The sequence below is a fragment of the Leptodactylus fuscus genome, chromosome 9, assembly GCF_031893055.1.
Source record: "Leptodactylus fuscus isolate aLepFus1 chromosome 9, aLepFus1.hap2, whole genome shotgun sequence".
NCBI classification, from domain to species: domain Eukaryota; kingdom Metazoa; phylum Chordata; class Amphibia; order Anura; family Leptodactylidae; genus Leptodactylus; species Leptodactylus fuscus.
In genome coordinates, this window is record NC_134273.1 from 1,914,822 (window position 1) to 1,935,871 (window position 21,050).

Below are 21,050 nucleotides of genomic sequence, written 5' to 3' on the forward strand. Positions count from 1 at the left end.
TTAGATACACAGCTCAGTATACAGTATCACACAGGATAGGATTAGATACACAGCTCAGTATACAGTATCACACAGGATAGGATTAGATACACAGCTCAGTATACAGTATCACACAGGATAGGATTAGATACAGCTCAGTATACAGTATCACACAGGATAGGATTAGATACACAGCTCAGTATACGTATCACACATGATAGGATTAGATACACAGCTCAGTATACAGTATCACACAGGATAGGATTAGATACACTGCTCAGTATACAGTATCACACAGGATAGGATTAGATACACAGCTCAGTATACTGTATCACACAGGATAGGATTAGATACACAGCTCAGTATACAGTATCACACAGGATAGGATTAGATACACGGCTCAGTATACAGTATCACACAGGATAGGATTAGATACACAGCTCAGTATACAGTATCACACAGGATAGGATTAGATACACAGCTCAGTATACAGTATCACACAGGATAGGATTAGATACACAGCTCAGTATACAGTATCACACAGGATAGGATTAGATACAGCTCAGTATACAGTATCACACAGGATAGGATTAGATACAGCTCAGTATACAGTATCACACAGGATAGGATTAGATACACAGCTCAGTATACAGTATCACACAGGATAGGATTAGATACACAGCTCAGTATACAGTATCACACAGGATAGGATTAGATACACGGCTCAGTATACAGTATCACACAGGATAGGATTAGATACAGCTCAATATACAGTATTACACAGGATAGGATTAGATACAGCTCAGTATACAGTATCACACAGGATAGGATTAGATACACAGCTCAGTATACAGTGTCACACAGGATAGGATTAGATACAGCTCAGTATACAGTATCACACGGGATAGGATTAGATACACAGCTCAGTATACAGTATCACACAGGATAGGATTAGATACACAGCTCAGTATACAGTGTCACACAGGATAGGATTAGATACACAGCTCAGTATACAGTATCACACAGGATAGGATTAGTCCCCCCCCCAGGTTCACATTAGCGCTCAGGTTTCCATTAGGAGGGGATCTATTGGGGACCCCCCTGAATGGAAATCTAGTCCATTTAAAAGACTGGATACCTGTGGACTCCATAGACTATAATGGGGTCCTCGTGGTTTGTGTTCGGTTTTTGCCTGAAAAGGGCCAAAAAATGCGGAGAGAAAAGCACTGGTGTGACTCTGGCCTTGGGTTGCTCTGCTCCCCCATTAGCAGCGAGTAGGACCATGTACAGACTCGCTGGTCACTGCCGCAGTATTCCTTACCCGCACAGCGCTCACCCTGCGATACTCTCATTGGTTATAGTGACAGGAGATTTGGTGCAGGATTCATCATGGCGTCCATCAGGGAACAAGAAGCCATCAGTCGCCTCATGGAGTTTTTTAAAGACTGGGACAACGGGAACAAAGTGACGCGGAGCCGAATATTGAAAAACTTCATCACATCCAACCAGGGGAAGACGGCGCCGGAGCTGGAGCAGGAATTCTCCCAGGGGGGCAGCTTGTTCATGGCGCGGCTCACCACCTGGCTACGGCTCTCGTATCCTTCATGTATACAGAGACTCGGCTAATGTAGGATCATTAGATTATTTCTGGCCTGCACAGTACCACTTCTCTTGTATATACTGTACATTATATAGGCAGTGCACAGTACCACTTCTCTTGTATATACTGTACATTATATAGGCAGTGCACAGTACCACTTCTCTTGTATATACTGTACATTATATAGGCAGTGCACAGTACCACTTCTCTTGTATATACTGTACATTATATAGGCAGTGCACAGTACCACTTCTCTTGTATATACTGTACATTATATAGGCAGTGCACAGTACCACTTCTCTTGTATATACTGTACATTATATAGGCAGTGCACAGTACCACTTCTCTTGTGTATATACAGTCATGGCCAAAAGTTTAGAGACTGCCACAAATCTCCTCTTGTCACATGATCTACTCCCTCTGGTTTCTGTGTGTTTGTCAGATGTTTTTATCACATACAGAAATAGAATTGCAATCATATTCTGAGTAATAAAAGCTTATAGTGACAGTTAGAAGGAGTTAGTGCAGCGGTGTAATATTTGCAGTGTTGCCCCTTCTTCTTCTTCAGGACCTCTGCAATTCTCCCTGGCAGCTCTCAATCACCTTCTGCACCAAATCCTGACTGATAGCCGTCCATTCTTGCACAATCAATGCTTGCATTTTGTCAGAATTTGTAGGTTTTTGTTTGTCCACCCGTCTCTTGATGACTGACCACAAGTTCTCAATGGGATTAAGATCTGGGGAGTTTCCAGGCCATGGACCCAAAATCTCTCTGTTTTGTTCCCTGAGCCATTTAGTTCTCCCCTTTGCTTTATGGCAAGGTGCTCCATCATGCTGGAAAAGGCATTGTTGGTGGCCAAACTGCTCTTGGACGGTTGGGAGAAGTTGATCTTGGAGGACATTCTGGTCCCATTCTTTATTCATGGCTGTGTTTTTAGGCCAGACTGTGAGAGAGCCGATTCCCTTGGCTGAGAAGCCACCCCACACATGAATGGTTTCAGGAGGCTTTACAGTTGGCATGAGACATGACTGCTGGTAGCGCTCACCTCCTCTTCTCCCAATAAGCTGTTCTCCAGATGTCCCAAACAATCGAAAAGGGGATTCATCAGAGAAAATGACTTTCCCCCAGTCCTCAGCAGTCACTCCCTGGACCTTCTGCAGAATATCAGTCTGTCCCTGATGGTTTTTCTGGAGAGAAGTGACTTCTTTGCTGCCCTCCTTGAGACCAGGCCTTGCTCCAAGAGTCTCTGTCTCACAGTGCGTGCAGATGCACTCACACCTGCCTGCTGCCATTCCTGAGCAAGCTCTGCACTGCTGGTAGCCTGATCCCGCAGCTGAAACACTTTTAAGAGACGGTCCTGGCGCTTGCTGGTCTTTCTTGGGCGCCCTGGAGCCTTTTTGCCAACAATGGAACCTCTCTCCTTGAAGTTCTTGATGATGCGATAGATTGGTGACTGAGGTGCAATCTTTCTAGCTGCGATACTCTTCCCTGTTAGGCCATTTTTGTGCAGTGCAATGATGACTGCACGTGTTTCTTTAGAGATAACCATGGGTAACAGAAGAGAAACAATGATGCAAAGCACCAGACTCCTTTTACAGTGTCCAGTGGTGTCATTCTTACTTAATCATGACAGATTGATCTCCAGCCCTGTCCTCATCAACACCCACACCTGTGTTACTGGAGCAATCACTGAAACGATGTTAGCTGGTCCTTTTAAGGCAGGGCTGCAATGATGTTGAAATGTGTTTTGGGGGATAAAGTTTATTTTCTAGGCAAATATTGAATGTGCAAGTAATTGCTGTAAAGCTGATCACTCTGTATAACATTCTGGAGTATCTGCAAATTGCCATTAGGAAAACTGAAGCCGTAGACTTTGTAACAATTAATATTTGTAGCATTCTCAAAACTTTTGGCCATGACTGTATATAGGCAGTGCACAGTACTACTTCTCTTGTGTATATATATAGGCGGTGCACAGTACCACTTCTCTTATATATATATATAGACAGTGCACAGTACCACTTCTCTTGTATATATACAGTCCTATGAAAAAGTTTGGGCACCCCTATTAATCTTAATCATTTTTAGTTCTAAATATTTTGGTATTTGCAGCAGCCATTTCAGTTTGATATATCTAATAACTGATGGACACAGTAATATTTCAGGATTGAAATGAGGTTTATTGTACTAACAGAAAATGTGCAATATGCATTAAACCAAAATTTGACCGGTGCAAAAGTATGGGCACCTCAACAGAAAAGTGACATTAATATTTAGTAGATCCTCCTTTTGCAAAGATAACAGCCTCTAGTCGCTTCCTGTAGCTTTTAATCAGTTCCTGGATCCTGGATGAAGGGATTTTGGACAAACAATTCAAGTTCAGTTAAGTTAGATGGTCGCCGAGCATGGACAGCCCGCTTCCAATCATCCCACAGATGTTCAATGATATTCAGGTCTGGGGACTGGGATGGCCATTCCAGAACATTGTAATTGTTCCTCTGCATGAATGCCGGAGTTGATTTGGAGCGGTGTTTTGGATCATTGTCTTGCTGAAATATCCATCCCCGGCGTAACTTCAACTTCGTCACTGATTCTGGAACATTATTCTCAAGAATCTGCTGATACTGAGTGGAATCCATGCGACCCTCAACTTTAACAAGATTCCCGATGCCGGCATTGGCCACACAGCCCCAAAGCATGATGGAACCTCCACCAAATCTTACAGTGGGTAGCATGTGTTTTTCTTGGAATGCTGTTTCTTTTTGGACGCCATGCATAACGCCTTTTTTTATAACCAAACAACTCAATTTTTGTTTCCAAAATGAAGCTGCCTTGTCCAAATGTGCTTTTTCATACCTCAGGCAACTCTATTTGTGGCGTACGTGCAGAAACGGCTTCTTTCTCATCACTCTCCCATACAGCTTCTCCTTGTGCAAAGTGCGCTGTATAGTTGACCGATGCACAGTGACACCATCTGCAGCAAGATGATGCTGCAGCTCTTTGGAGGTGTCTCTGGATTGTCCTTGACTGTTCTCACCATTCTTCTTCTCTGCCTTTCTGATATTTTTCTTGGCCTGCCACTTCTGGGCTTAACAAGAACTGTCCCTGTGCTCTTCCATTTCCTTACTATGTTCCTCACAGTGGAAACTGACAGGTTAAATCTCTGAGACAACGTTTTGTATCCTTCCCCTGAACAACTATGTTGAACAATCTTTGTTTTCAGATTATTTGAGAGCGGGCTGTCCATGCTCGGCGACCATCAAACTTAACTGAACTTGAATTGTTTTGTAGAAAGAAATGGTCCAAAATCCCTTCATCCAGGATCCAGGATCTGATTAAAAGCTACAGGAAGCGACTAGAGGCTGTTATCTTTGCAAAAGGAGGATCTACTAAATATTAATGTCACTTTTCTGTTGAGGTGCCCATACTTTTGCACCGGTCAAATTTTGGTTTAATGCATATTGCACATTTTCTGTTAGTACAATAAACCTCATTTCAATCCTGAAATATTACTGTGTCCATCAGTTATTAGATATATCAAACTGAAATGGCTGCTGCAAATACCAAAATATTTAGAACTAAAAATGATTAAGATTAATAGGGGTGCCCAAACTTTTTCATAGGACTGTATATATATATATATATATAGGCAGTGCACAGTACCACTTCTCTTGTGTATATATAGGCAGTGCACAGTACCACTTCTCTTGTGTATATATATAGGCGGTGCACAGTACCACTTCTCTTGTGTATAGATGGGCGGTGCACAGTACCACTTCTCTTGTGTATATATAGGCGGTGCACAGTACCACTTCTCTTGTGTATATATAGGCGGTGCACAGTACCACTTCTCTTGTGTATATATATAGGCGGTGCACAGTACCACTTCTCTTGTGTATATATATAGGCGGTGCACAGTACCACTTCTCTTGTGTATAGATGGGTGGTGCACAGTACCACTTCTCTTGTGTATAGATGGGCGGTGCACAGTACCACTTCTCTTGTGTATATATAGGCGGTGCACAGTACCACTTCTCTTGTGTATAGATGGGCGGTGCACAGTACCACTTCTCTTGTGTATAGATGGGCGGTGCACAGTACCACTTCTCTTGTGTATAGATGGGCGGTGCACAGTACCACTTCTCTTGTCCTGTATATATAGGCGGTGCACAGTACCACTTCTCTTGTGTATATATGGGCGGTGCACAGTACCACTTCTCTTGTGTATAGTTGGGCGGTGCACAGTACCACTTCTCTTGTGTATATATATAGGCGGTGCACAGTACCACTTCTCTTGTGTATAGATGGGCGGTGCACAGTACCACTTCTCTTGTGTATAGATGGGCGGTGCACAGTACCACTTCTCTTGTGTATATATTTAGGCAGTGCACAGTACCACTTCTCTTGTGTATATATATATAGGCGGTGCACAGTACCACTTCTCTTGTGTATAGATGGGCGGTGCACAGTACCACTTCTCTTGTGTATATATATAGGCGGTGCACAGTACCACTTCTCTTGTGTATAGATGGGCGGTGCACAGTACCACTTCTCTTGTGTATATATAGGCGGTGCACAGTACCACTTCTCTTGTGTATAGATGGGCGGTGCACAGTACCACTTCTCTTGTCCTGTATATATAGGCGGTGCACAGTACCACTTCTCTTGTGTATAGATGGGTGGTGCACAGTACCACTTCTCTTGTGTATAGATGGGCGGTGCACAGTACCACTTCTCTTGTGTATAGATGGGCGGTGCACAGTACCACTTCTCTTGTGTATAGATGGGCGGTGCACAGTACCACTTCTCTTGTGTATAGATGGGCGGTGCACAGTACCACTTCTCTTGTGTATATATATAGGCGGTGCACAGTACCACTTCTCTTGTGTATAGATGGGCGGTGCACAGTACCACTTCTCTTGTGTATAGATGGGCGGTGCACAGTACCACTTCTCTTGTGTATAGATGGGCGGTGCACAGTACCACTTCTCTTGTGTATGTATAGGCGGTGCACAGTACCACTTCTCTTGTGTATAGATGGGCGGTGCACAGTACCACTTCTCTTGTGTATATATAGGCGGTGCACAGTACCACTTCTCTTGTCCTGTATATATAGGCGGTGCACAGTACCACTTCTCTTGTGTATAGATGGGCGGTGCACAGTACCACTTCTCTTGTGTATAGATGGGCGGTGCACAGTACCACTTCTCTTGTGTATAGATGGGCGGTGCACAGTACCACTTCTCTTGTGTATAGATGGGCGGTGCACAGTACCACTTCTCTTGTGTATATATATATAGGCGATGCACAGTACCACTTCTCTTGTGTATAGATGGGCGGTGCACAGTACCACTTCTCTTGTGTATAGATGGGTGGTGCACAGTACCACTTCTCTTGTGTATAGATGGGCGGTGCACAGTACCACTTCTCTTGTGTATAGATGGGCGGTGCACAGTACCACTTCTCTTGTCCTGTATATATAGGCGGTGCACAGTACCACTTCTCTTGTGTATAGATGGGCGGTGCACAGTACCACTTCTCTTGTGTATAGATGGGCGGTGCACAGTACCACTTCTCTTGTGTATAGATGGGCGGTGCACAGTACCACTTCTCTTGTGTATAGATGGGCGGTGCACAGTACCACTTCTCTTGTGTATAGATGGGCGGTGCACAGTACCACTTCTCTTGTGTATAGATGGGCGGTGCACAGTACCACTTCTCTTGTGTATAGATGGGCGGTGCACAGTACCACTTCTCTTGTCCTGTATATATAGGCGGTGCACAGTACCACTTCTCTTGTGTATAGATGGGCGGTGCACAGTACCACTTCTCTTGTGTATAGATGGGCGGTGCACAGTACCACTTCTCTTGTGTATAGATGGGCGGTGCACAGTACCACTTCTCTTGTGTATAGATGGGCGGTGCACAGTACCACTTCTCTTGTGTATAGATGGGCGGTGCACAGTACCACTTCTCTTGTGTATAGATGGGCGGTGCACAGTACCACTTCTCTTGTGTATAGATGGGCGGTGCACAGTACCACTTCTCCAGTACTCAGACAGTAGTGTCGTTTCGGTATTACCCCTTATTACCCTGTTATGTCGCCCTCGGACCTGTCAGGTGCTGCAGAATATGTTGTTGCTATATAACTACCAATGATGACTGGTGATGGGCTTGTCCAGTTGATGTGTCAGGGACAGTCGGGGTATCCCCACAAGCTCCTCGGCGGCCATGTCTACTCCAGGCTGTGTCTCTAACCTCAACCTCCTTGCAGATATATGTTCGGGACTTGTCTGAAGGAAATTCTGCAGTCCATCTCCATATTCCTGTCAGCAGCCAGCAGGTAAGTGGTCCTGAGGGCATCGCTGCAGGCGGTCAGTTGTGGTCGGCCCGCACGTCTCTCACTTTGCTCAGTCAGGTCATTTGCAGTAGATAAGGGGTTAATGCGGTGGATTCTTCTTCCTGTCTGTATAATGTCCGTTCTGCTAGTTGCTATACATCTCCATCTACTGCCATTCAGCAAACCCTGCATATGCTTAGTCCTGCTCTTGCTGCTGAGGGTCTGTTACAGTGGTGCCCGGTCCTCTATAATACCACACAAGCTTGGCCTAGAGGGGGATGGGTGTGTATATGTGTGTGCATGTATGTGTGTGCGTGTGTGTGTGTGTGTATATGTACATATGTATGTGTGCATGTATGTATGCGTATATGTATGTGTGCGTGTATGTGTGTGTGCGTGCATGCGTGTATGTGGGTGCAGGGGGTGGGGGGTCAGGAGACCAGCACTGGCTCATCCTCATCCTGATCGGTTGTTGTTCTATGTTGTAATTTTCTGTTTGGCATGAGATATGCGCAGCAGCTCTGAGGGTAGGACATGGGCTGGAGAGCGGGTGAGTATTACCGCACCACCAGATTTTAGTGTAGATTTATAGCTTATACATGGATATTATGGTGGGGAAAGTGCATTGTATCCAAGAATGATGGGGGTGAGCTGACCGCAAGAAACCGAGAGAGGAATCAGAACGTATGAGGGAGAAGTCTGCACAGAGGACAGGTCAGGGCGAGGGGGGTAAGACGACTACAACAACCCGAGAGAGGAATCAGAACGTCTGAGGGAGAAGTCTGCACAGAGGACAGGTCAGGGCGAGGGGGGTAAGACGACTACAAGAACCCGAGAGAGGAATCAGAACGTCTGAGGGAGAAGTCTGCACAGAGGACAGGTCAGGGCGAGGGGGGTAAGACGACTACAAGAACCCGAGAGAGGAATCAGAACGTGTGAGGGAGAAGTCTGCACAGAGGACAGGTCAGGGCGAGGGGGGTAAGACAACTACAAGAAACCGAGAGAGGAATCAGAACGTCTGAGGGAGAAGTCTGCACAGAGGACAGGTCAGGGCGAGGGGGGTAAGACGACTACAAGAACCCGAGAGAGGAATCAGAACGTATGAGGGAGAAGTCTGCACGAAGGACAGGTCAGGGCGAGGGGGGTAAGACGACTACAAGAACCCGAGAGAGGAATCAGAACGTCTGAGGGAGAAGTCTGCACAGAGGACAGGTCAGGGCGAGGGGGGTAAGACGACTACAAGAACCCGAGAGAGGAATCAGAACGTGTGAGGGAGAAGTCTGCACAGAGGACAGGTCAGGGCGAGGGGGGTAAGACAACTACAAGAAACCGAGAGAGGAATCAGAACGTCTGAGGGAGAAGTCTGCACAGAGGACAGGTCAGGGCGAGGGGGGTAAGACGACTACAAGAACCCGAGAGAGGAATCAGAACGTATGAGGGAGAAGTCTGCACGAAGGACAGGTCAGGGCGAGGGGGGTAAGACAACTACAAGAAACCGAGAGAGGAATCAGAACGTATGAGGGAGAAGTCTGCACAGAGGACAGGTCAGGGCGAGGGGGGTAAGACGACTACAAGAAACCGAGAGAGGAATCAGAACGTATGAGGGAGAAGTCTGCACAGAGGACAGGTCAGGGCGAGGGGGGTAAGACGACTACAAGAAACCGAGAGAGGAATCAGAACGTATGAGGGAGAAGTCTACACGAAGGACAGGTCAGGGCGAGGGGGGTAAGATGACTACAAGAACCCGAGAGAGGAATCAGAACGTATGAGGGAGAAGTCTGCACAGAGGACAGGTCAGGGCGAGGGGGGTAAGACGACTACAAGAAACCGAGAGAGGAATCAGAACGTGTGAGGGAGAAGTCTGCACAGAGGACAGGTCAGGGCGAGGGGGGTAAGATGACTACAAGAAACCGAGAGAGGAATCAGAACGTCTGAGGGAGAAGTCTGCACAGAGGACAGGTCAGGGAGAGGGGGGGGGTAAGACGACTACAAGAACCCGAGAGAGGAATCAGAACGTGTGAGGGAGAAGTCTGCACGAAGGACAGGTCAGGGCGAGGGGGGTAAGATGACTACAAGAAACCGAGAGAGGAATCAGAACGTGTGAGGGAGAAGTCTGCACGAAGGACAGGTCAGGGCGAGGGGGGTAAGATGACTACAAGAAACCGAGAGAGGAATCAGAACGTGTGAGGGAGAAGTCTGCACAGAGGACAGGTCAGGGCGAGGGGGGTAAGACAACTATAAGAAACCGAGAGAGGAATCAGAACGTATGAGGGAGAAGTCTGCACAGAGGACAGGTCAGGGCGAGGGGGGTAAGACGACTACAAGAAACCGAGAGAGGAATCAGAACGTATGAGGGAGAAGTCTGCACAGAGGACAGGTCAGGGCGAGGGGGGTAAGACGACTACAAGAAACCGAGAGAGGAATCAGAACGTGTGAGGGAGAAGTCTGCACGAAGGACAGGTCAGGGCGAGGGGGGTAAGACGACTACAAGAACCCGAGAGAGGAATCAGAACGTGTGAGGGAGAAGTCTGCACAGAGGACAGGTCAGGGCGAGGGGGGTAAGACGACTACAAGAAACCGAGAGAGGAATCAGAACGTATGAGGGAGAAGTCTGCACAGAGGACAGGTCAGGGCGAGGGGGGTAAGACGACTACAAGAAACCGAGAGAGGAATCAGAACGTATGAGGGAGAAGTCTGCACAGAGGACAGGTCAGGGCGAGGGGGGTAAGACGACTACAAGAAACCGAGAGAGGAATCAGAACGTATGAGGGAGAAGTCTGCACAGAGGACAGGTCAGGGCGAGGGGGGTAAGACGACTACAAGAACCCGAGAGAGGAATCAGAACGTATGAGGGAGAAGTCTGCACAGAGGACAGGTCAGGGCGAGGGGGGTAAGACGACTACAAGAACCCGAGAGAGGAATCAGAACGTGTGAGGGAGAAGTCTGCACGAAGGACAGGTCAGGGCGAGGGGGGTAAGATGACTACAAGAAACCGAGAGAGGAATCAGAACGTGTGAGGGAGAAGTCTGCACGAAGGACAGGTCAGGGCGAGGGGGGTAAGATGACTACAAGAAACCGAGAGAGGAATCAGAACGTGTGAGGGAGAAGTCTGCACGAAGGACAGGTCAGGGCGAGGGGGGTAAGACAACTACAAGAAACCGAGAGAGGAATCAGAACGTATGAGGGAGAAGTCTGCACAGAGGACAGGTCAGGGCGAGGGGGGTAAGACGACTACAAGAAACCGAGAGAGGAATCAGAACGTATGAGGGAGAAGTCTGCACAGAGGACAGGTCAGGGCGAGGGGGGTAAGATGACTACAAGAAACCGAGAGAGGAATCAGAACGTGTGAGGGAGAAGTCTGCACGAAGGACAGGTCAGGGCGAGGGGGGTAAGACGACTACAAGAACCCGAGAGAGGAATCAGAACGTGTGAGGGAGAAGTCTGCACAGAGGACAGGTCAGGGCAAGGGGGGTAAGACGACTACAAGAAACCGAGAGAGGAATCAGAACGTATGAGGGAGAAGTCTGCACAGAGGACAGGTCAGGGCGAGGGGGGTAAGATGACTACAAGAAACCGAGAGAGGAATCAGAACTTATGAGGGAGAAGTCTGCACAGAGGACAGGTCAGGGCGAGGGGGGTAAGACGACTACAAGAAACCGAGAGAGGAATCAGAACGTATGAGGGAGAAGTCTGTACAGAGGACAGGTCAGGGCGAGGGGGGTAAGACGACTACAAGAACCCGAGAGAGGAATCAGAACGTGTGAGGGAGAAGTCTGCACAGAGGACAGGTCAGGGCGAGGGGGGTAAGACGACTACAAGAAACCGAGAGAGGAATCAGAACGTATGAGGGAGAAGTCTGCACAGAGGACAGGTCAGGGCGAGGGGGGGTAAGACGACTACAAGAAACCGAGAGAGGAATCAGAACGTATGAGGGAGAAGTCTGTACAGAGGACAGGTCAGGGCGAGGGGGGTAAGACGACTACAAGAAACCGAGAGAGGAATCAGAACCTGTGAGGGAGAAGTCTGCACAGAGGACAGGTCAGGGCGAGGGGGGTAAGACGACTACAAGAACCCGAGAGAGGAATCAGAACGTGTGAGGGAGAAGTCTGCACAGAGGACAGGTCAGGGCGAGGGGGGTAAGACAACTACAAGAACCCGAGAGAGGAATCAGAACGTATGAGGGAGAAGTCTGCACAGAGGACAGGTCAGGGCGAGGGGGGTAAGACGACTACAAGAACCCGAGAGAGGAATCAGAACGTGTGAGGGAGAAGTCTGCACAGAGGACAGGTCAGGGAGAGGGGGGGTAAGACGACTACAAGAACCCGAGAGAGGAATCAGAACATGTGAGGGAGAAGTCTGCATGAAGGACAGGTCAGGGCGAGGGGGGTAAGATGACTACAAGAAACCGAGAGAGGAATCAGAACGTGTGAGGGAGAAGTCTGCACGAAGGACAGGTCAGGGCGAGGGGGGTAAGATGACTACAAGAAACCGAGAGAGGAATCAGAACGTCTGAGGGAGAAGTCTGCACAGAGGACAGGTCAGGGCGAGGGGGGTAAGACGACTACAAGAAACCGAGAGAGGAATCAGAACGTGTGAGGGAGAAGTCTGCACAGAGGACAGGTCAGGGCGAGGGGGGTAAAACGACTACAAGAACCCGAGAGAGGAATCAGAACGTATGAGGGAGAAGTCTGCACAGAGGACAGGTCAGGGCGAGGGGGGTAAGACAACTACAAGAAACCGAGAGAGGAATCAGAATGTCTGAGGGAGAAGTCTGCACAGAGGACAGGTCAGGGCGAGGGGGGTAAGACGACTACAAGAACCCGAGAGAGGAATCAGAACGTATGAGGGAGAAGTCTGCACAGAGGACAGGTCAGGGCGAGGGGGGTAAGACAACTACAAGAAACCGAGAGAGGAATCAGAACGTGTGAGGGAGAAGTCTGCACGAAGGACAGGTCAGGGCGAGGGGGGTAAGATGACTACAAGAAACCGAGAGAGGAATCAGAACGTGTGAGGGAGAAGTCTGCACAGAGGACAGGTCAGGGCGAGGGGGGTAAGACGACTACAAGAAACCGAGAGAGGAATCAGAACGTGTGAGGGAGAAGTCTGCACAGAGGACAGGTCAGGGCGAGGGGGGTAAGACAACTACAAGAAACGGAGAGAGGAATCAGAACGTGTGAGGGAGAAGTCTGCACAGAGGACAGGTCAGGGCGAGGGGGGTAAGACAACTACAAGAAACCGAGAGAGGAATCAGAACGTATGAGGGAGAAGTCTGCACGAAGGACAGGTCAGGGCGAGGGGGGTAAGACAACTACAAGAAACCGAGAGAGGAATCAGAACGTATGAGGGAGAAGTCTGTACAGAGGACAGGTCAGGGCGAGGGGGGTAAGACGACTACAAGAAACCGAGAGAGGAATCAGAACGTATGAGGGAGAAGTCTGTACAGAGGACAGGTCAGGGCGAGGGGGGTAAGACGACTACAAGAAACCGAGAGAGGAATCAGAACGTATGAGGGAGAAGTCTGTACAGAGGACAGGTCAGGGCGAGGGGGGTAAGACGACTACAAGAAACCGAGAGAGGAATCAGAACGTCTGAGGGAGAAGTCTGCACAGAGGACAGGTCAGGGCGAGGGGGGTAAGATGACTACAAGAAACCGAGAGAGGAATCAGAACGTATGAGGGAGAAGTCTGCACAGAGGACAGGTCAGGGCGAGGGGGGTAAGATGACTACAAGAAACCGAGAGAGGAATCAGAACGTATGAGGGAGAAGTCTGCACGAAGGACAGGTCAGGGCGAGGGGGGTAAGACGACTACAAGAACCCGAGAGAGGAATCAGAATGTAATTTTCTGAAATTGCAGTAAAAACCACCAAGTGTGAATAAACCCTTAGAGCCGCCTGGAGGGGGTATATGGGGAAGGGTAATGTCTTCACTGGTACACTGTAACAATCCATGGCTGTGTATGGACTGGAGCAGAAGGAGTCATGTGGCCCCAGCCGGCAGAGACCCTCAGCATGTTGGGAGTAAATGATGGAGTTCAGAACGTCTTATGGTTTCCGCCACAGCAGTCGCTACAAGGTGGAGTTTGTGGAGGTCGGAGGGATCCTCACATTACTTGAAATCCTGGGCTTGAATCAGTTAAAGGAAGAAGACAAGATGGAGGCGCTCAGGAACCTGCAGATTCTGGCACGAGCTGGACGCAAATACAAAGAGCTGATCTGTGAGAGTTACGGTGAGTGCGCAGATCGTGTGTCCTCCGCTCCCAGGAGACACTGCTGAGTTTAGTATAACCCTCATCCTCCGTCTCCCGATAGGAGTGCGCGCCATCGCCGAATGTCTCGCAAAGTCCAAGATGGATAATGTCCAAGAAGAGGCGCAGGCGTTACTGGAGGCGCTGGCTCACGGCAACCCCAAATACCAGACACAGGTGTACAAGGGTCTGATCGCCCTCCTGCCATGTACTGCCCCCAAAGCCCAGCACCTGACACTACAGACCCTCCGCATCGTCCAGGTGAGCAGACCCACTCCCCACTACATGCCCCCCAATGTGTCCTCACATACACCCCACTACATAACCCCCAATGTGTCCTCACACCCCACTACATGACCCCCAATGTGTCCTCACATACACCCCACTACATGCCCCCCAATGTGTCCTCACATACACCCCACTACATAACCCCCAATGTGTCCTCACACCCCACTACATGACCCCCAATGTGTCCTCACATACACCCCACTACATGACCCCCAATGTGTCCTCACATACACCCCACTACATGACCCCCAATGTGTCCTCACATACACCCCACTACATGACCCCCAATGTATCCTCACATACACCCCACTACATAACCCCCAATGTGTCCTCACACCCCACTACATGACCCCCAATGTGTCCTCACATACACCCCACTACATGACCCCCAATGTATCCTCACATACACCCCACTACATAACCCCCAATGTGTCCTCACACCCCACTACATGCCCCCCAATGTGTCCTCACATACACCCCACTACATGACCCCCAATGTGTCCTCACATACACCCCACTACATGACCCCCAATGTATCCTCACATAACCCCCAATGTGTCCTCACACCCCACTACATGCCCCCCAATGTGTCCTCACATACACCCCACTACATGACCCCCAATGTATCCTCACATAACCCCCAATGTGTCCTCACACCCCACTACATGCCCCCCAATGTGTCCTCACATACACCCCACTACATGACCCTCAACGTGTCCTCACGTACACCCCACTGCATGACCCCCAACGTGTCCTCACGTACACCCCACTGCATGCCCCCCAACGTGTCCTCACGTACACCCCACTGCATGCCCCCCAACGTGTCCTCACGTACACCCCACTGCATGCCCCCCAACGTGTCCTCACGTACACCCCACTGCATGCCCCCCAACGTGTCCTCACGTACACCCCACTGCATGCCCCCCAACGTGTCCTCACGTACACCCCACTCCATGACCCCCAACGTGTCCTCACGTACACCCCACTCCATGACCCCCAACGTGTCCTCACGTACACCCCACTGCACGACCCCCGTGTCCTCACGTACACCCCACTGCACGACCCCCAACGTGTCCTCACGTACACCCCACTGCACGACCCCCAACGTGTCCTCACGTACACCCCACTGCACGACCCCCAACGTGTCCTCACGTACACCCCACTGCACGACCCCCAACGTGTCCTCACGTACACCCCACTGCACGACCCCCAACGTGTCCTCACGTACACCCCACTGCACGCCCCCCAACGTGTCCTCACGTACACCCCACTGCACGCCCCCCAACGTGTCCTCACGTACACCCCACTACATGCCCCCCAACGTGTCCTCACATACACCCCACTACATGACCCCCAACGTGTCCTCACATACACCCCACTACATGACCCCAATGTGTCCTCACATACACCCCACTACATGCCCCCCAATGTGTCCTCACATACACCCCACTGCATGCCCCCCAATGTGTCCTCACATACACCCCACTGCATGCCCCCAATGTGTCCTCACATACACCCCACTACATGACCCCCAATGTGTCCTCACATACACCCCACTACACGCCCCCCAATGTGTCCTCACATACACCCCACTACACGCCCCCCAATGTGTCCTCACATACACCCCACTACATGCCCCCCAACGTGTCCTCACATACACCCCACTACATGACCCCCAATGTGTCCTCACATACACCCCACTACACGCCCCCCAATGTGTCCTCACATACACCCCACTACACGCCCCCCAATGTGTCCTCACATACACCCCACTACATGACCCCCAATGTGTCCTCACATACACCCCACTACATGCCCCCATCACATTATGACTCCACTTCTCTCCCCACAGGACATTGTACAGAAGCCACATCCGGCCATAGTGGAGCCATTACTGGGGACACTGCAGACCGTGCACATGGAGGTGCAGGGAGAGGGTGAGTGATGGCGGCCTGATGGCAGGAGAGGTGACCTGCCTGGCCGGGTGTTACACCCCGTGAGCGCTGCCTCCTCAGGACACACTGTAGCAGTAGTTCTCAGTTTCCCGCGCTGACACTGCGGCTCCTCCCCTGGCCCCTGATTTGCATACCCATAATGCTCTGAGCTGTCGTTGCTTCCGCCGATGCTCTTCTGCCTCCTATGATTAGTTGCTGCTGCGACGTGGCGTGATATGGGGCGCGTGATCAGTTTGGAGTCCTGGGGCGGGGCTTATGGAGGATTCAGGGTTTGTAGGGTGCATTTGCATAGTCAGATACGGTGACAACATGTCTCCTGTTCCTTTTGGTAATTTTAGGACTTTTGGCTGTTTGTAGTGAGGGTGTGAATGACGCCTCATCCATATAGCGCTATACACAGGCCTTGTATATACTGCGCCCCATCAGGGGGTGTAATACACAGGTCGGAGCCCGAGCACTAAGAGAACCTGCGGCGGCCGCCATACAATGACATCACAACCTCCAGAGCTCCGCCTCTTACCCATCATGCACCTCACCAGTACTAAGCATCCTGGGCACATTATTTTTAGTGGCACTCCCACTTTTTTCGTGCACTCAGTGTGAAGATGTCACAGTGTAGAGGCCTTCGGGAAAAAAAAAAAAAAAAAACTCCAGTACTAATGATCACTCAGCTCTCCCTGATACAGACAGGTCGGCTCTACAGGGCCACAGCTCCGGGGCCACACAGGGGGGTTATGCCTTAAACTAATGAGTAAGGAAAATAACAGGCCGGGGTGACGCCTGGCTCCTCACTGACTGTGTCAGAGGAATTTTTGGCTGGGTACAGGTCGCCCCTCGGAGGATCTGCTTACTTTGCAGGGTCTTCAGGCGCCGCGATCTGCCCGACCCACCGACTGTATAATGAGAGAGAACGTTAGCAGTGCCTTGTTCAGATTTCCCACGTAAGGGGCGCCGCTGCTCTCGCCTCCCCGGGGTCACTCTGCTTTCTCTCCTGTTGCAGCTTTGCAGTTGATCAGAGAGTTGATGCCGTCGGAGATTCGCTCGACTTTGCTGCAAGGACTGGTTATGCTGCTGAGACCGTCCTGGAAATCTGGAGCCAAGGCGAAGCCTCAGATCCTAGAAGGTGCGGGGCCCCGTCATGTCTCAGAGGGCAAGGCAAAGGGGAATCTTATAGGGGAGCAGTAAGGATCAGCCTCCATAACTGCAGCCTCCATGTCCTCCTCTTCTCTCCCAGATCCTGCTGCGCCCCAAATGTCAGAGCCGTTACCCGTCTTCATTCAGCAGGCCGCCTGTGCCAAGGCCATAGGGTGAGTACAGACCGCAACGCACAATGTGACCCCTCCCCCAAGATTCTTCCTATGGACTCCACTAATGTGTGGCTCTATAACCTGTGGAGCTCCTGCTGTGCTAAGACTACAAATGTCAGGTGCGGTGGTGTAGCAGTGCTGTGTTGTATGGCGTGTCCTCCATGTTGTTGCCTCGACCCCCAGGATGCTGGCCCGGGAGTCCTCCGAGCTGTGTGACCAGCTGATCCGGCTGAGGGTCGTCCATCACCTGCTCTATGTCATGGGGAACATTGACCACACGGAGAGTCAGCGACAGGCAAGCCTGGCCATGGAGGTGAGAGCGAGCAGGGGCCGTCTATAGAAATCTCCCCCCCCCCCACCATATACTCTTTAGTATCCCCAACTCCTCCTCCTAGACATCATCCAGCTAATTATTTAGTCACTTTATTAATCATTTGTTTTACTAATTTTGTGCTCCAGTTGCAACCAAAGCTGCACTGACACTTCAGCTGTAACGTGAGCTCAGCAGCGCAGCACCCCGTGTATCGCCCTCTGTATCTGTAGCGTTGCCTGCTGCAGAATATGGGTAACCAGTAAACTACTCACAATGGGAAGCGGGAGAGGGGAGCTGACAGACTAAATGCAGCTCTAGGTGTGAGTGGAGTATAATACACTGGAGATCTCATTGGCTGACTTTCTGGGTCACTTTGCAGTATTTTGTATCCACGTCTCCAGTTGTCGAGGAACAAGTGAGGACGGCCATCGGGGAGAAGCTGTTCCAGATGTTGATGGTAAGATGGGGGTTACACTCATGGGGCTCAGACTATAGACGGGGCCAACAGTGTGACCGCCCCAGCTCTGCTACATCACACTGCCATGTGCAGCCGTATCACAGATCGGAGCTGTATCTAGATCCCTCCGCACTACACGTGTCACCTAATTCTGCATTATAACCTGTCCCCCATATGACATCACCCCATACATTCTCTCCCTGCAGGAGAACGCGGACATGTTGTACATGAAGCTGGACCCAATACAAGTGGACATCCTGGTGTCCAACCATGTCAACGTCCCTGGCGGTGAGTACCGGATCAGCCGCCATCGCTCCCCGCCCCAAGACGTCGACGTGACGTATGTTTTCTTTTTTGCAGTAAAGGAAGTGACTGAATGACAGCGCCAGAGGATACGAAAGACAACGCCGCCAGCGAGACGCAGTGTTCCTGCGGAGATATCCGGAATAATAAAGGAGCAGTTAGAGACCTGTATATAATAAAGTGAGGTATAAAGAGGTCATGTGACTCACGGCGCCATTCATCCCCTCGCACTCACTCGCATGGAGGGCGACCTTGTTCTTAGATATCACAATGAAGGCGGCAGAATAATCCGAGAGAGCGCAACAATGATGGAGGCAACAGCTCAAAGTCCGACATGAGGAAAGACACAACAGTGCGCGGTACCGAGAATCTTATACTCCAGTCACAGCCAGAGCTGTAGTCACAAAATCAGCTGCCAATATCTAATACTCCACTTACATTGAAAGCTGCAGTCACAATACAACTATTACATGACCTGACCGGCTTGGTCTGATTTCCAAATTTACCCAGAATGCATCTAATGCAGGATATAGACATGGCCGTCTCCGTGTGTGTGATGAGCGCAGCGCAGAGCTGGTGTAGTGCCGGCCGCTGCCATCTCTATACTCTGGTTTCTCTTCAGACCGAATAAATCTTTCGCCTTTTACTAAAGATTTCCGTGGAGAGGAACAATTATGAGTTTCACTCAATTTTTTGATGCCCGGCGCTCGCTGGGCTTCCTGCACTGCTGAATAATAGAGAATATATAGAGCATATGTAGAAAAAATTAGGAAGGGCACTCACCCACATCCAAGCTCGTCTTCATAAAATACTTCTTTTATTAAGGTAACAGATTTCTTTAAAATCAAGTAGTGCAGGGAGGGAATAGAGCATATTAGGCAAGTAGGCAACAGCCGTTTCGCGCAACTGTGTGCGCTTTCTCAAGCCTCAGAATGCAATAACAGATGGACAGAAAAGCAGGCTTAAGTACTGTTAAAACAATCAGGCATAATAGGAATCTCATGAGGTAGATTCAGCTTCCGCCAATGGCAAAAGCTACCATGCCCTTCATGAATATTCATACCAGCATAGGTGGACCAGAATGAAGACTGTCTGAAAGTCTTTACACCAATTAATAATGAGCCAATGCTCAGATGTAGAGTCAGCCGAATGCACTATAGGGTTGTGCATACAAACCTCCGTGCTTCTCAATCCTCCAACGGGGAGAGGCACGGACAAGCAGCCAATCGGAAGAAGGCCTATGCGCAAACGCGCATCGATCTTCTGTGCGGCACCCCGGCATAAACACAAGGCAGTCTGCCTATTGAAAAAGCGCCGATGCGCATGCGTGTTAAGACGCGAAGGTCTCAACATCGCGTATAAGCAGTCAATTGACTGCTACAATAAACCAGGAGCCAATCCAGGAAGCGCCGATGCGCATGCGCATTAACGCGCATCGGCATGGCCTTACGGCATATGCCGATATATGCCGTGCATCGCCATCCAGAAAATATTTATTAATCATAGATGTTATATTTTTTAATTACTGCATTATTTATGTTGTAGTGTTCTATGACTACTATGGCTGAATATGCTGATAGAAATTCATCAGAGAGGGCACTATTTTATAAGATCATCCATGCCCGATTATTATATCTAGACAAATATTATTTGTAGACATGTAGACATATATTTGTCTAGATATAATAATCGGGCATGGATGATCTTATAAAATAGTGCCCTCTCTGATGAATTTCTATCAGCATATTCAGCCATAGTAGTCATAGAACACTACAACATAAATAATGCAGTAATTAAAAAATATAACATCTATGATTAATAAATATTTTCTGGATGGCGATGCACGGCATATATCGGCATATGCCGTAAGGCCATGCCGATGCGCGTTAATGCGCATGCGCATCGGCGCTTCCTGGATTGGCTCCTGGTTTATTGTAGCAGTCAATTGACTGCTTATACGCGATGTTGAGACCTTCGCGTCTTAACACGCATGCGCATCGGCGCTTTTTCAATAGGCAGACTGCCTTGTGTTTATGCCGGGGTGCCGCACAGAAGATCGATGCGCGTTTGCGCATAGGCCTTCTTCCGATTGGCTGCTTGTCCGTGCCTCTCCCCGTTGGAGGATTGAGAAGCACGGAGGTTTGTATGCACAACCCTATAGTGCATTCGGCTGACTCTACATCTGAGCATTGGCTCATTATTAATTGGTGTAAAGACTTTCAGACAGTCTTCATTCTGGTCCACCTATGCTGGTATGAATAT

At 49.7% G+C, this 21,050-nt stretch overlaps 1 protein-coding gene and 2 non-coding genes across 3 annotated transcripts; all 3 read left to right on the forward strand.

Moving 5' to 3' along the window:
* Nucleotides 1-1,344: 1,344 nt before the first annotated feature.
* Nucleotides 1,345-18,940, forward strand: ARMH1 (armadillo like helical domain containing 1). Its single transcript, XM_075286380.1, has 11 exons — nt 1,345-1,574; nt 7,855-7,923; nt 13,981-14,147; nt 14,230-14,426; nt 16,306-16,390; nt 17,409-17,531; nt 17,643-17,715; nt 17,899-18,028; nt 18,408-18,485; nt 18,692-18,773; nt 18,846-18,940. The coding sequence occupies exons 1-11, from the start codon at nt 1,369-1,371 to the stop codon at nt 18,863-18,865; spliced, it is 1,230 nt and encodes a 409-aa protein (XP_075142481.1). The 5' UTR covers nt 1,345-1,368; the 3' UTR covers nt 18,866-18,940.
* Nucleotides 17,143-17,292, forward strand: LOC142218972 (U12 minor spliceosomal RNA). The gene has a single exon (XR_012717498.1). It is a non-coding gene; the product is annotated as a U12 minor spliceosomal RNA (small nuclear RNA).
* Nucleotides 18,941-19,390: 450 nt separating the features above from the next.
* On the forward strand, nt 19,391-19,505 carry LOC142218975 (U5 spliceosomal RNA). The gene has a single exon (XR_012717501.1). It is a non-coding gene; the product is annotated as a U5 spliceosomal RNA (small nuclear RNA).
* Nucleotides 19,506-21,050: the final 1,545 nt, after the last annotated feature.

Bases quoted from the DNA above. Each gene is read 5' to 3' on its own strand.
- ARMH1 (XM_075286380.1), top strand. From the start codon at position 1,369: ATGGCGTCCATCAGGGAACAAGAAGCCATCAGTCGCCTCATGGAGTTT. The intron at 14,427-16,305 runs GTGAGCAGACCC...CTCTCCCCACAG, and splicing joins AGACCCTCCGCATCGTCCAG to GACATTGTACAGAAGCCACA. The intron at 18,029-18,407 runs GTGAGAGCGAGC...GTCACTTTGCAG, and splicing joins AGGCAAGCCTGGCCATGGAG to TATTTTGTATCCACGTCTCC.